Genomic DNA, 12,926 nt, shown 5'->3' on the forward strand with positions numbered 1-12,926 from the left:
CGTCTGAAGGCACCGGGGCTTCCATGAATTGCACTATAAATTGCACGATAAATTGAGACCATTGAGAATACAGACACACAATGACGGACAATATGGCGGCACAATACAGCGACACGTCATTGTGTGACGTTGGTGATTGGGGTCTATAACGGAGGGAGGGAGGGAGATTTTCAAACTGCAGGCTGTACATGCATCTCACCCAGGTCCTGCGGCCATGCCGCCGCTGTAATGGAAGGTATGTGCTCCAAAAATACGAAACCTAAAATCGGGGGCATTAAACGACTTGTTGCCTTTGCTATTGATATCACGATGATGATTGCAATTACCAAGTTTCATCATTTTTACTACAACTAGCTTCTGCTACTGCTGCTAGCCGCCTATTGCTATTGTTGGAATGCTCCGCATAAATCCAAGTGTTACAAGTTTTTATTCGTTTGTTTACAGCTGGAAAACGCTGTTAGACAAGGGAAGATGACTTGTACATTGATGGACATATATCGAACTACGTGCGTTCCACTTTGATGATGGACAGCTCGACTCCCGGGAGCGGTCGAGAGAAAGGCAGGGACTGGAAAATACGGTGGTTCGCTGAGATCGCAGTGATCCAACTACGAACTTGTTAATGGCAGCATCTTTAACATATGCTATTGGAGCTGGAATTACCGAGGACGGGAGAAAAGCCCGTCTGAATGCCGACGAGGGCCTCCGTGATGTCGGGTAGATGTTGACGAGGCTCCGGAGCTCTGCGGTCTGATCACATTCTCGTATGCTATTTTTGCAATAATTTTATAAATGTGATTCATTGACCTGTTTTGCACATGCACCAATCGTTTTAAATAAAACATGAAATGGAATCATGTCCAAATGTTTTATTGCGATCAATGCCTGCAATAAAAAAAAGAATGACATACGAGTTTTGTTTATATCATATGTATATAACCTTGTAGCATTTTCTTGTAAGAAAAAAATCCATGTCAGCCCTTCTGCATTCGGCAAATGTGATATAATTTGTAATTTAACCTTATTTTGGTCACTCTAGTGGCCGTAGTATCAATCTATACCTCACGTCAACACAGGCTGACAGGTTGTTATAATTTTGTCCACGAATGATCAGCAAAGTAATACGAACTATCATCCAATCTCATCTACGTGTCATCTAGGTCGTGCTGAATCAATTTTTGAAGATTCCATGGGGTGCTCTGGGTTGATTTCGTAGTTTTATCGTCGATTCGTCGTCAACACACTGCCAACGTAAACCGGACCGGAAGTGCGAGGCAGACATTTTCCAAGATGGCGGCGCCCGTATTTCGCTCAGGAAACTTGTCTATACAAAAATACCTAATATGTGCTGACACTTTCAATTATGTGTAATATGGTATTTAAAGCTCTTGTAGTTTTGTGCCACAAATCTGTGAATTTATCTTTACAGTAGTTATTATTGAGGTAAATAGGATGTATTTACTCAAATTTTCTGTTTGCAGGTTGATATGGCAGTAATTTCCATCATGACTGGTGAGCAAATTGGCAAATATATCACTTCATATGGTGATAAAGTAGCTACCCTTTCCTTCTGCCAACAAAAAATGTGCAGCACCAATAAAAAAACTCTTTTACAAAGTTTAAGAGAAAAAATAAGCTCAAGAAAAAAAGACGTACCTGGTGTACTGTGCCCAAAAATTGGGGGTCAGGGAATGGTAATCGCACGGCAAAAACAAGTCTCTGCAGAAAAGACTTGCAGAAAGATTGAAATTGGATGGCTCCATTTTAATACTAATGAATACTTTTAAGTGAAGACAAAAGATGGCGGAGGAACGAGACATGCTATCGCAGAAAAAACAGCAACGGTTGCTCAGATGTTGAAATTGGGAAAGGAGTTGTTTTTCCCAGATGGAATTTCATCCAAAGGAGAACTTCGTGTCAGTTGGTACAATATTTTGTAAGTGGACTAAAAACTGGGGGCAATCGCAACAACAAATTTACGGTAATATAAAATAATGGCAGCTGTAATTGCTTGAATTGTACGGTTACATTTTTTTTGGGGGGGGGGGACTATCACCGCAAATGTTTTTGTCAAATTAACATTTAACTACCGTATTTTCCGCACTATACATTGCACTTAAAAGCCTTCAATTTTCTCAAAAGCATTGCTTTTATGGATTAATATTGGTTAATCACGGCATGATATTCCCATGAGAGCAGTACCATCTAGTGGATGTATAACGCAACTTCAACCATGACTACTTCTACTACTGCACCATGTGACAAACGTGGGGGGGAAAAAACCTTGAACGTAAAAGAAAAAAAAATAGAGGTCGAAGCAAAAAAAAAAAAAAATTACATCGAAGCAAAAAAAAATTTTTTTTCACGTCAAGGCAAACAAAATGTATTTACATTGAAGCAAAAAATACGACAAAGGATTAGGGCCAAATCTGGGAGTGAAAAAAAAAGGATGACGACATTAAAGCTGTACTGGTGCGACGACAATAAAATTATTACATAGGGTAAACCGCTGCGCACTTTACGTTCATGTACCCTAGCTGGGCGCGGTGACAAAAAAATCAGTATTATATAATAATAATAATAAAATAATAATAATACATAAATAATAATAATTTATAATATATAAAAAAAAAATTATAATAATGTTATTCTATATCGCGTGTGCATGAGGTTCGCAGCAGCGCACGGACACGCTGCCGTCGCTGGCGACGGTAGATATTTTGATTGCTGGCAGCTGTTGTCATTCCCACGTCTGGCTTCCACCCTGCAATTGAGAGATGCACTTAATTACATAAGGGGTACTCGAGTGCTTATGTAATGAGGACTCAGGTACTTGAGTAATGAGGTAATGAGTACTCGAATATTTGAATCATGAGTACTCAAGTTCTTAAGTAATGAAGTAACAAGTACTCAAGTACATAAGTAATGAGTACACGAGTATAATTACGTGAGTACTCATTACTTCACTTAACTTCACATTACTTATGTTGTACTCGAGTACTTAAGCATTGAGTACTTGAGTACTTAAGTAACGCTTACTCAAGAACTTAAGTAATGAGTACGTATGATACATAATTATCCACGTGACATGGACCACGTAAAACTACAAAAGTACCTGCTTTAAAATTTACAAATAAAAAGTAAAAGTATTTTCTCCTGATTAAAAAATGTAATAAGCGTGTATATTATACACTCTCCCAAGGCGGTGGGAAAAAGACGGCTAAGATCCTGTGGGACAGACTGATAAGGTGGTCGTGGCCAACCAACCGGACATCGTGATCATGGATAAGCAGCAGAGGACAGCTGTTGCCATCCCCGACGATCCCAATATCAGGAAAAAAGAACACGAGAAATGAATTCTTGCTGTGGCTTACCAGATCTGACATGTTCTGATTATGATTATGTTGTCTACTTTGCACCATCAACTGTTTTATTCATTACAGTTGGCAAGTTTCTCATTTCGCTTTGAACTTCCATCATGCTTCAAACTCAGGGCTGCATAGGTTTATCGCTTCAGTACACACAAAATACAGATTATGAAAAATATGTGACAAAAAAATACCAATGTAAATATATCAAATGTTTGAATGTAAGGTATACAGGTTGCCGAACACTGATTCAACTTACTCCTTGATGAGGGTGATACAGTCACAGCTTGCAAAGTGGAGCTCACAAGTCATAACAGCAGTCACCTGCCAATACTCACAAATAAAGATAATGTATAGAGATAAATTGTGTATCTCACATGTTTTTAATATTACTTGAAAAAAGGCTAAATTACAGTCACATTAGCCACACCAGAGTAGTTTTTTAGTGCCTCATCGGATTTATATGAGAGTACTTTAGTCAGAGTCCTGGCAAATTCCAGAGCCCCCCCCCCCCCCAACCTGTTCTTGCATGTCTACATCTTAAAGTTCAGCTATGTGGATTGCTTCCAGCAGCATCTTCACTCAAATGAGCTGAACTTCCATTTTAGAGCCTCGCATTGCGTTAGATGTGCCTGCCTGCCTGTCATTTTTTATTTTTAAGTGCACAGTCAAATTCAACAAAATAATTCTAAAAATGAAATCTTATTAGTGTGTTTTTTTTTTTTTTTTTTTTTTTTGTGGATTTGCTTTTGCTTTTGAGACCAATCTTTAGGGAAAAAAATGTTCTCAAAACACAATTTGAATTGGCTCTGGAAAATAATTTTAAAGTTGTACTTCTGCAGTGATTTGTATTGAAAAAATGTAATTTAGATGTTTAAGAATGAATATGTAGACCGTTAAATATCATTGTATTTCTTGAAATTAAAATAATACCGCCAGAGGACGGTGCTGAACGCACTAAATGATTCCGGTAAAGAACTACACCTCCCATAAACCTTATAGGAGAAATGATAACGCTACGATCCCACTGTTGGGTCCCCCCCTCCTATTCTGTCAAAATGTAGAGTGAGTTGTATAAGAGAAACAAGTTTGTTTTGAAAGAGAAGTTGTAATTTGGGCCGTTTATGTTTTTTATTATTGAATTAGGCGGGTGTGATTGGGCTGGAAAGAGACTGTCTTTCCCATCATGCAATCCTGGTCGGAATTTCGGAAATGAAAAAGCCTGGCAAAGGCGAAGCAATTTTTTCTTTGTGAACGTATTGTTTTTCCTAGATTTCAGCCACTTAACTAAATCGAAGTCTCGACGACGTGTCCAGCATTAGCCACATTACGGATTCAAACATCAGTCTTCAAGTCTGGGCACTCGTTCGTTTTCTCGCCTAATTTAGCGTAGCCTAGCCTAGCTGGCCAACCGGTAACAAAGCTGCAAGGCACGACGTCAAGCGTTTAGAAATCAAAATATGTTCGCGAGAACTACACCGGCTGCATATAAGTTCCAAGAGGAACTTTGTGGAGTAAAAGAGGAGCCCCCACGTCACAAGGATTCGACTGTGTGCAAAATAATGCACCCAAAGGTTGTTCTTCGCAGACTCGAAGGTTGGTTCACTTTCAATGATACATATACTGTACACCAGTGTTCCTCAAGCAATTTTGCGCTACGGACCAGTGTGATGTGGGCCTTATTTTCCCTAGTGTGGCAGAAAACGAACATTAAGTGCAAGGAAAATGTAGCTCTCCATACACGGAATCAACCTTTTAAACAGCGGCCTTTCCTAAAACTTGACTTAGATGAAGGCATGATGCTCTCAGTGCATTCGGTTTTGTTGCCTTGTTTGCTCGCTTTAAGCCACATATTATGCACACTTGACTGGGTTGTAGGCTCCTCTTCTGTATGGAGGACCAAAGCTGCCAAAAATAAAAATCAATCAATCAATAAAAGGCAAAATAAAAACGAATATAAATACGAAAATAGGAAATATGATATAAAAATTAAATATAAATACAAAAATAAATATGGAAATAAATAGCTAATTAAATAAAAGTAGAAATAAAAATGAATATATATACAAAAATAAGAAATTACATTAAAAATGTAAGAATAAATACAAAAATAAATATATTAATTAAAAATAAATGTCAATCAATAAATAAAAGCGCTTTTCCTTGTATTTACTTATTTCTTTGTCAGCACCCACATGCAAGTAGAAATGTAATTCAAATGAGAAGGCGTTCCTACATGTGTTGAACTATTCACCCATTAGTAGGGATGGGAATCGAAATCCGATTCCAATTCGGAACCGGTTCCGAGTGTTTCGAGGCCTCGACATCACAATGAAAAAGCCTTAACGATACCTTTAACAATTCCTAAAGACGCGTATTGCGTCGTGACATGTGTTGTTGTCCAGACGCGTCAAACTAGCATGGCGCCAAGAACCACTCACCTCCGTGAAGTTGGCCCCCCATCAGACGCAAATTTATATAAAAATTATGTCAATCGTTTGTGCTATGATTGTGCTGGTTTGTGCTGCAAAAAGTTTCGTTTGTGCCATCATCGTTTTGCAGTTATTAAACATTGTTTTTTAGGTCATCCAGAGTTCACCCAGCCCCCCATCTGTGGCGGAATGGAACCCCGGTGGTGTCATTTGATTCTGCCTCGTTAGTGCTGGATTGTGCTGAAAAAAGTTTTGTTTGAACTGCTACGGTTTTCGAGATATTCATAAAAATGTATAGTGATGACGTCACGCGCAGCCCCCCATCAGACGCAAATTTATATAAAAATTATGTCAATCGTTTGTGCTATGATTGTGCTGGTTTGTGCTGCAAAAAGTTTCGTTTGTGCCATCATCGTTTTGCAGTTATTAAACATTGTTTTTTAGGTCATCCAGAGTTCACCCAGCCCCCCATCTGTGGCGGAATGGAACCCCGGTGGTGTCATTTGATTCTGCCTCGTTAGTGCTGGATTGTGCTGAAAAAAGTTTTGTTTGAACTGCTACGGTTTTCGAGATATTCATAAAAATGTATAGTGATGACGTCACGCGCAGCCCCCCATCAGACGCAAATTTATATAAAAATTATGTCAATCGTTTGTGCTATGATTGTGCTGGTTTGTGCTGCAAAAAGTTTCGTTTGTGCCATCATCGTTTTGCAGTTATTAAACATTGTTTTTTAGGTCATCCAGAGTTCACCCAGCCCCCCATCTGTGGCGGAATGGAACCCCGGTGGTGTCATTTGATTCTGCCTCGTTAGTGCTGGATTGTGCTGAAAAAAGTTTTGTTTGAACTGCTACGGTTTTCGAGATATTCATAAAAATGTATAGTGATGACGTCACGCGCAGCCCCCCATCTGCGGCGGAATGGAACGGCGATGATGCCATTTTTTTCTTCGTCGTTAGTGCTGGTTTGTGCTGAAAAAAGTTTTGTTTGAACTGCTACGGTTTTCGAGATATTCATAAAAATGTATAGTGATGACGTCACGCGCAGCCCCCCATCTGCGGCGGAATGGAACGGCGATGATGCCATTTTTTTCTTCGTCGTTAGTGCTGGTTTGTGCTGAAAAAAGTTTTGTTTGAACTGCCACGGTTTTTGAGATATTCATAATAACGTGTAGTGATGACGTCACGCGCAGCCCCCCATCTGCGGCGGAATGGAACGGCGATGATGCCATTTCTTTCTTCGTCGTTAGTGCTGGATTATGCTGCAAAAAGTTTCGTTTGTGCCATCATCCTTTTGCAGTTATTAAACATTGTTTTTTTTTTTTGTAATGAAGACGGTGCTCAACTTTTTTTTTCGGTCATCAAGAGTTCAATTGACCCACCCCCTCCACTCCTACTTTACCCGGAAATGTTATCTTTCATTTGTCCCGTTAAAAACTATAATTTTTGGTTTGCACTGCTTCGTTTTAATAGATATTGGTGTCGCAACCACAAACAAATGTTTTCTTAATCGATATACATTTTTTATGCTGTAGTGGTCACGTCACCAACACATACTCCTGACGCAGCCTTCATTTGTTTTGGTGCCGTCGCATAAGGTTTGTCTCGTCCAACTACACACAGTCAATTGCTTTTGTTGTTTTTTTTTTCATCACAGGTTTATAACCTGGAATTGACTATAGGTTTTTTTGTTTTCTTAAAAAAAAAATTCTGCCCATTTGACATTCTCAATAGTCAGGATATGCCACTGTTTTGGGGCGAGCTTGCTGCAAATCGTAACATTCGGTGAGTACAGTCAGATTCGTCACAAAAAGAACATTCTAATTCCTCCAAAAATTAATGCATGTGCAATTAAACTGCGGTCACCGCAGTATTAAATTGATGAGTGCCTGTAGAAGAAACTTAAAGAACCATATGCATCGCAACAGTTAAAAGGAAACTTGAAATAATAACTTTTATTTAACATTTAACAATTAGTTTTGTTAAAAAATATATATATATATATCAAACTATATACATTTTAACAATTGAACAATCAACTATATACACCAGATCAATGTCAATATCAAACATTCACTGCTTAAAACATAAACTGTATACACTGTAACAATTAAACAATCAACTATATACACCAGATCAATGTCAAGATCAAACATTCACTGCTTAAAACATATCAAACTATATACACTTTAACAATTAAACAACTATATACACCAGATCAATGTCAATATTAAACATTCACTGCTTAAAACATAAACTATATACACTGTAACAATTAAACAATCAACTATATACACCAGATCAATGTCAATATCAAACAGTCACTGCTTAGTATAAAACAAAGCATGTGGGGTGACCTTTATGTTATCTGACTTTGCTTTCACTCCACTTCCAAGGTCATCGTACATCTCCCATGAACATGCAGCCCTCCTGCAGAATGCCACATAATGTCCAAGAGAATCCTGGGTCAAGCCTCTTTGAAATGCTATGACTGCTCTCAAAGTAAAGGTGTTCTCTTGCAGCACCAGACTGGAGGGAAATTCCAGCAAGGCAACTTCTGCAGTACTGCTGCCAAAGTCGGTGTCAATCCACACAAATGCTCCCATACTGTAGCTGTGGCAAACATTCCCTGAACATAGACCCGCTTCTGTAATTTTGCCTTGTTTTTCAAATGCAGATGTGCATTGAGATGTTTTTGGGATTGACCTGAGGCAGGTGGAGTCGGGAAGGCTGAGTCCTGCTTCAACAGCTGCCTGAAGATGAGCCATGCCACAGGTCTGCAGCATGGCGATGTCGGTACACACAAGGGGAACTTCCCTTGTCACCTGTGTGCTGAGATCACATAACTGTGAGGAACATTGTTTTTTCAGGAAAACACTTGGAAGATTTTTCATGGCTCTTCCAATCAGAGTGGAAATGTGGCAATTTGCATCTACTTGGAGAGCACCGGAGGTCAGGTGGACAGATTTGAAGATTTCTCTCAATAGTTCTGCTCTCTGTGAGTACACTTGCTGGGTGACACCCCGTGTAGTAACCGTTTTCACAAGGCTGAAGAATTGGTTGTCACATTCAGGGCTGCGAACAGCATTTTCAAAAGAAACGCTGTCACAAAAAGCACAACATAAACTTTGGAAAAGCGCATCAAATGCACATGTATTTAGGACAGAGATTTTGAATTTGCCAACTTTCACAGGCTGTTGGTGGTTCCCATTCTTTAACACTGGCACCTTAACTTTTTTGCGTCCTACAGATGGATCCACATGGAGCCATTCAGAACATGGCGAGAGATAGGAACTCAGCTTCCTTTTTTTGGGTGGAACCACGAGACCTCTCCAATTTTCAACCTCATTCTCATCCATCTTTTTGTGGGCAGCAGCGTCAGACTCATTACTGGGGTGATCATCATTTTTGTTTTTGTTTTCATCACTGTCAGCCTTTTCAAATTTTTGTTTAGCAGCGCAAATTCTCATGTTCCCCTCAATAAAGGACAGATGACGAGAAATGAAGCGGTCAACACGAAGAGGCAGGCTCTCGTGCTTGAAAAGCCCATTTTTTATGAGGTTGAACTCTGCTTCAACAGCAGCGGAACTTGCAGTGATGCTGGTGCTTTGGAAGAGAGGGACCATTATTCCTGTCCAAAGTGGTAAGTAGCATCCAAGTCTTATTACGTGGGCAATAATCTCAGGGAGGAAATGGATGTTATCTCTGTCCCCATCAGCCTTGGCAAGTGACCTGCTCTCTTCACATATTTCTGTCACCCACTGTCTGGCATCTGTATGGATCTGATGACTATGCGCATCCAGTGGTTCTTGTCCCACAACCTCTTCAACTTGGGAGCTGACAAGTTCTTCAGCAATTTGAGATTTCAGGTACATCTTGCACCTTTCTGATGGGAGAGGGGCTCCAGAACTGTCATTCCCTTCGTATTCACTAAGTGCCACAATAGTGATGGCACTTAGAAGTTTTTTTGCGTGCTCCAAACTTTGTGACTTGACAAGCTGTGCTAATGACCTCACAAAGAAATCTTTAACACGGTATCTTTTATTTTTCAGGCAGTCCCACCGGCAGATCATCTTGATGCAGTGTGCAACATCTACCCTGACAAAACATGGGGGCAGCTTTGCAGGTTGATTGCCAAGCAATACTTTAAAGCATTCATTGATGTAAGTCTTCAAATCAGGATGAGGGGTGAAAGCCTTGACTAGAGCTCCAAGAATGGCTAGAGAAAAATCGCTCACAACCTCTTTTGGAACAGGTGCTCCAGCATGAATCCATTCCTTTAGCCATTGTGTGATCGCACAAACATCATGCTTCTCTGACAGCATCTGCACCACTGGTACACTCGAGCTGTCATGCCCTGTCATAACACCTTGATAAAGGAAGATGTGGCCAGAAGAGCCATTCGGTCTCACCAATTTTTTAACTACTGAGCCAGTAGCATCAAAACATACTGTTGGGTGAGATTTTTTGTGTAGTGTCTTGTACACGTGCATTTGCGTTTGACTCCAGTAGTGACAGAAAAACTTGTCCAGTCCAATGTCTTTAATGCTACCAGTGTGAGGCGCACTGTACTTCATTAATTGCAATGACAAAATGGGATTTTTGTCACCTAATGCCATATCGTTTTTCTCTTGTTTTGCCTTGCGCAGGGTGGCCAAATTTGGTAGATGACTCGGCTCAGGATCTCCAAAGTTCATCAGTTTCTCTGCCTGTGATGCCCGCCATACATGCGGTTCCATCCTGCCCTCCACAAGTTCTGTGGCAATCTGGGAACGCAACTGCCCAGACATGAACCGCTTTGAGTTGCCAGTGTGCAGGGAGTCATCACTGTTCTTAATGTAACAGTTGAGCATCATTGGACTGTTGATTTTGGGCTCTCTGTCACAATTGAGGTTGAGAAGACCATGACACTCCTTGCAGTATCCTCTGATGTCAATATAATTATTTGTTGCCAAAGGATACACCTTAGCTCTTTTAAAAATAAAGGTGCAAGGACTTTTTACTGCTTTCCAGATTTGTTCATTTATAATGTGGGTCCAGGTGCCAGGCTTCAAAATTGTATATTTTCTTTTTTGGGTTTGACAGTACTTATTTCTGTATACAGCCTCTTCTGGAATAAATTTCCTCCACTCATCAAAAGGCACTTGAAGCTGAAATGACCTTTCAGGGTAAAGGTCATCCAATTCAGAGCTTGTGTCGTCATCACTTGTTTGAGGATCAGTTTCATGATGACTGAATCCCAAAGCTGACAAGATGTTGTGTCTGTCTGTTTTAACAAAGGTGTAAAGAGACTTTGCCGACATTTTCCCGCCCAGCTCCTTACTAAGTTCCATCCAAACAGTGGCATTTGGAGTGGCTATGTTGCCAGTTTGAAGTATGGCCTCCTTGAATGAGCAGAGAACTGCAAAAACTGAGTCCCTGTCTACTGCTGGTTGTTTGGGCATCTAGTTTAAGGACAAAAGAAAATAATTAGGATTCATTGCTTCAGTTATATTGGCCTTTACCACCAATTATAATGTGCTATGTGCTATACTTCTAAACACTTGTTACACTTGATGAATGTAACTATTAAAATGCAAAATGAAGATTAATATGGGTCGGCTGCATTCATAAATTAATAGCAGTAGACCATGCTCTGCACATATATACTTCTTATAAATGTATATTTCTTGACTTATTTGACTTAGAGGTAAGAAAAATAATAAGAAAACCTGGAAAATAGCCAGGCAAAACTGCACTAGATGAAGTGTTCCCTTCTTGTGCACTACAGTTGCTAAATTACAATGTGCATTATGTTGGCTAGCTAACCTGCAGGGGGGGGATCATTTATTTTGCAGACAATGTCCCAAAACTAGCAGTGATGGCACACAGTTTTATATGTCGTATTAACTAAGTTTACTTACCCTTACTTTACCCTACTTGAAATTAACCTTGAAACTTGGAACGTAAATGGACCAGAAAGATTCAAATTACGACGAGTATACAGGTTATTTTTATGCACATGCCGGGGCAGGAGGGGCTTAAATTCAAACTGCATGAAATAACTTTTTCTTTCTGTGTCTATTACCGGGCAGGTTGCTGTGGGTGGAGTTGTAATGCGACCCGAGAAAACTTTTTCTCTCGACATGTCTAACAGATCAATGTCCTCATTTGTGACACAAACTTACATCTTTCTCTGCATTGACACAGCATTTCGAGGAACGTACAAATGCCGACAGTTGTGTGAGGCTGGGTGCATTCTGGATGACCTAAAAAGAAGCTTAAAGTTTTGAGAGTTTACATTACAAACCAAACATACTATTTCACCCGTGATCATCACGAGAACAGAGAAATGAAAAAAAAATGTAGAAATGTGTTTATTAGTATGCCTGGACAAAAATGATTGTACACCTTTATTACTGCATTTTGTTTCACAACCTTTTGAGGCAATCACTGCAAACATGACTTTAACCAGAATTGACAATTCCGCACCTCTCAGCAGGCAGTAGGTATTAGCACACTGACGGAGCACTCACGTTATCAGAAATTAAAATTCACAAAGGAACCGCCATATGTGGAGGTGAGGGGGTGAGTCAATTGAACTCTTGATGACCGAAAAAAAAAGTTGAGCACCGTCTTCATTACAAAAAAAAAAAAAAAACAATGTTTAATAACTGCAAAACGATGATGGCACAAACGAAACTTTTTGCAGCACTAACGACGAAGAAAGAAATGGCATCATCGCCGTTCCATTCCGCCGCAGATGGGGGGCTGCGCGTGACGTCATCACTACACGTTATTATGAATATCTCGAAAACCGTAGCAGTTCAAACAAAACTTTTTTCAGCACAAACCAGCACTAACGACGAAGAAAAAAATGGCATCATCGCCGTTCCATTCCGCCGCAGATGGGGGGCTGCGCGTGACGTCATCACTATACATTTTTATGAATATCTCGAAAACCGTAGCAGTTCAAACAAAACTTTTTTCAGCACAAACCAGCACTAACGACGAAGAAAAAAATGGCATCATCGCCGTTCCATTCCGCCGCAGATGGGGGGCTGCGCGTGACGTCATCACTATACATTTTTATGAATATCTCGAAAACCGTAGCAGTTCAAACAAAACTTTTTTCAGCACAATCCAGC

General features: G+C 40.0%; 1 protein-coding gene and 1 long non-coding RNA gene across 6 annotated transcripts in view; both read left to right on the plus strand.

The window, feature by feature from the left end:
• Nucleotides 1-4,402: 4,402 nt before the first annotated feature.
• LOC130928069 (zinc finger protein OZF-like) overlaps nucleotides 4,403-12,926 on the plus strand; it is a 29,211-nt gene continuing 20,687 nt past the window's right edge. The window contains exon 1 of the mRNA XM_057854289.1: nucleotides 4,403-4,964. Coding sequence (XP_057710272.1) covers nucleotides 4,829-4,964 — 136 coding nt within the window. The 5' untranslated portion in view covers nucleotides 4,403-4,828. The remainder of the gene's footprint in view (nucleotides 4,965-12,926) is intronic.
• Nucleotides 5,457-11,486, plus strand: LOC130928099 (uncharacterized). Of its 5 annotated transcripts, XR_009066616.1 has the most exons (10): nucleotides 5,457-7,397; nucleotides 7,534-7,584; nucleotides 8,196-8,574; nucleotides 8,670-8,797; nucleotides 9,050-9,194; nucleotides 9,286-9,442; nucleotides 9,518-9,668; nucleotides 9,852-9,962; nucleotides 10,055-10,256; nucleotides 10,449-11,486. It is a non-coding gene; the product is annotated as an uncharacterized LOC130928099 (long non-coding RNA). The 5 variants fall into 5 exon arrangements; XR_009066615.1 differs by having other exon boundaries at nucleotides 5,458-7,584; XR_009066614.1 differs by having other exon boundaries at nucleotides 5,465-8,375; nucleotides 8,477-8,574; nucleotides 10,449-11,482.

The sequence above is a fragment of the Corythoichthys intestinalis genome, chromosome 13, assembly GCF_030265065.1.
Source record: "Corythoichthys intestinalis isolate RoL2023-P3 chromosome 13, ASM3026506v1, whole genome shotgun sequence".
Taxonomy (NCBI): Eukaryota; Metazoa; Chordata; class Actinopteri; order Syngnathiformes; family Syngnathidae; genus Corythoichthys; species Corythoichthys intestinalis.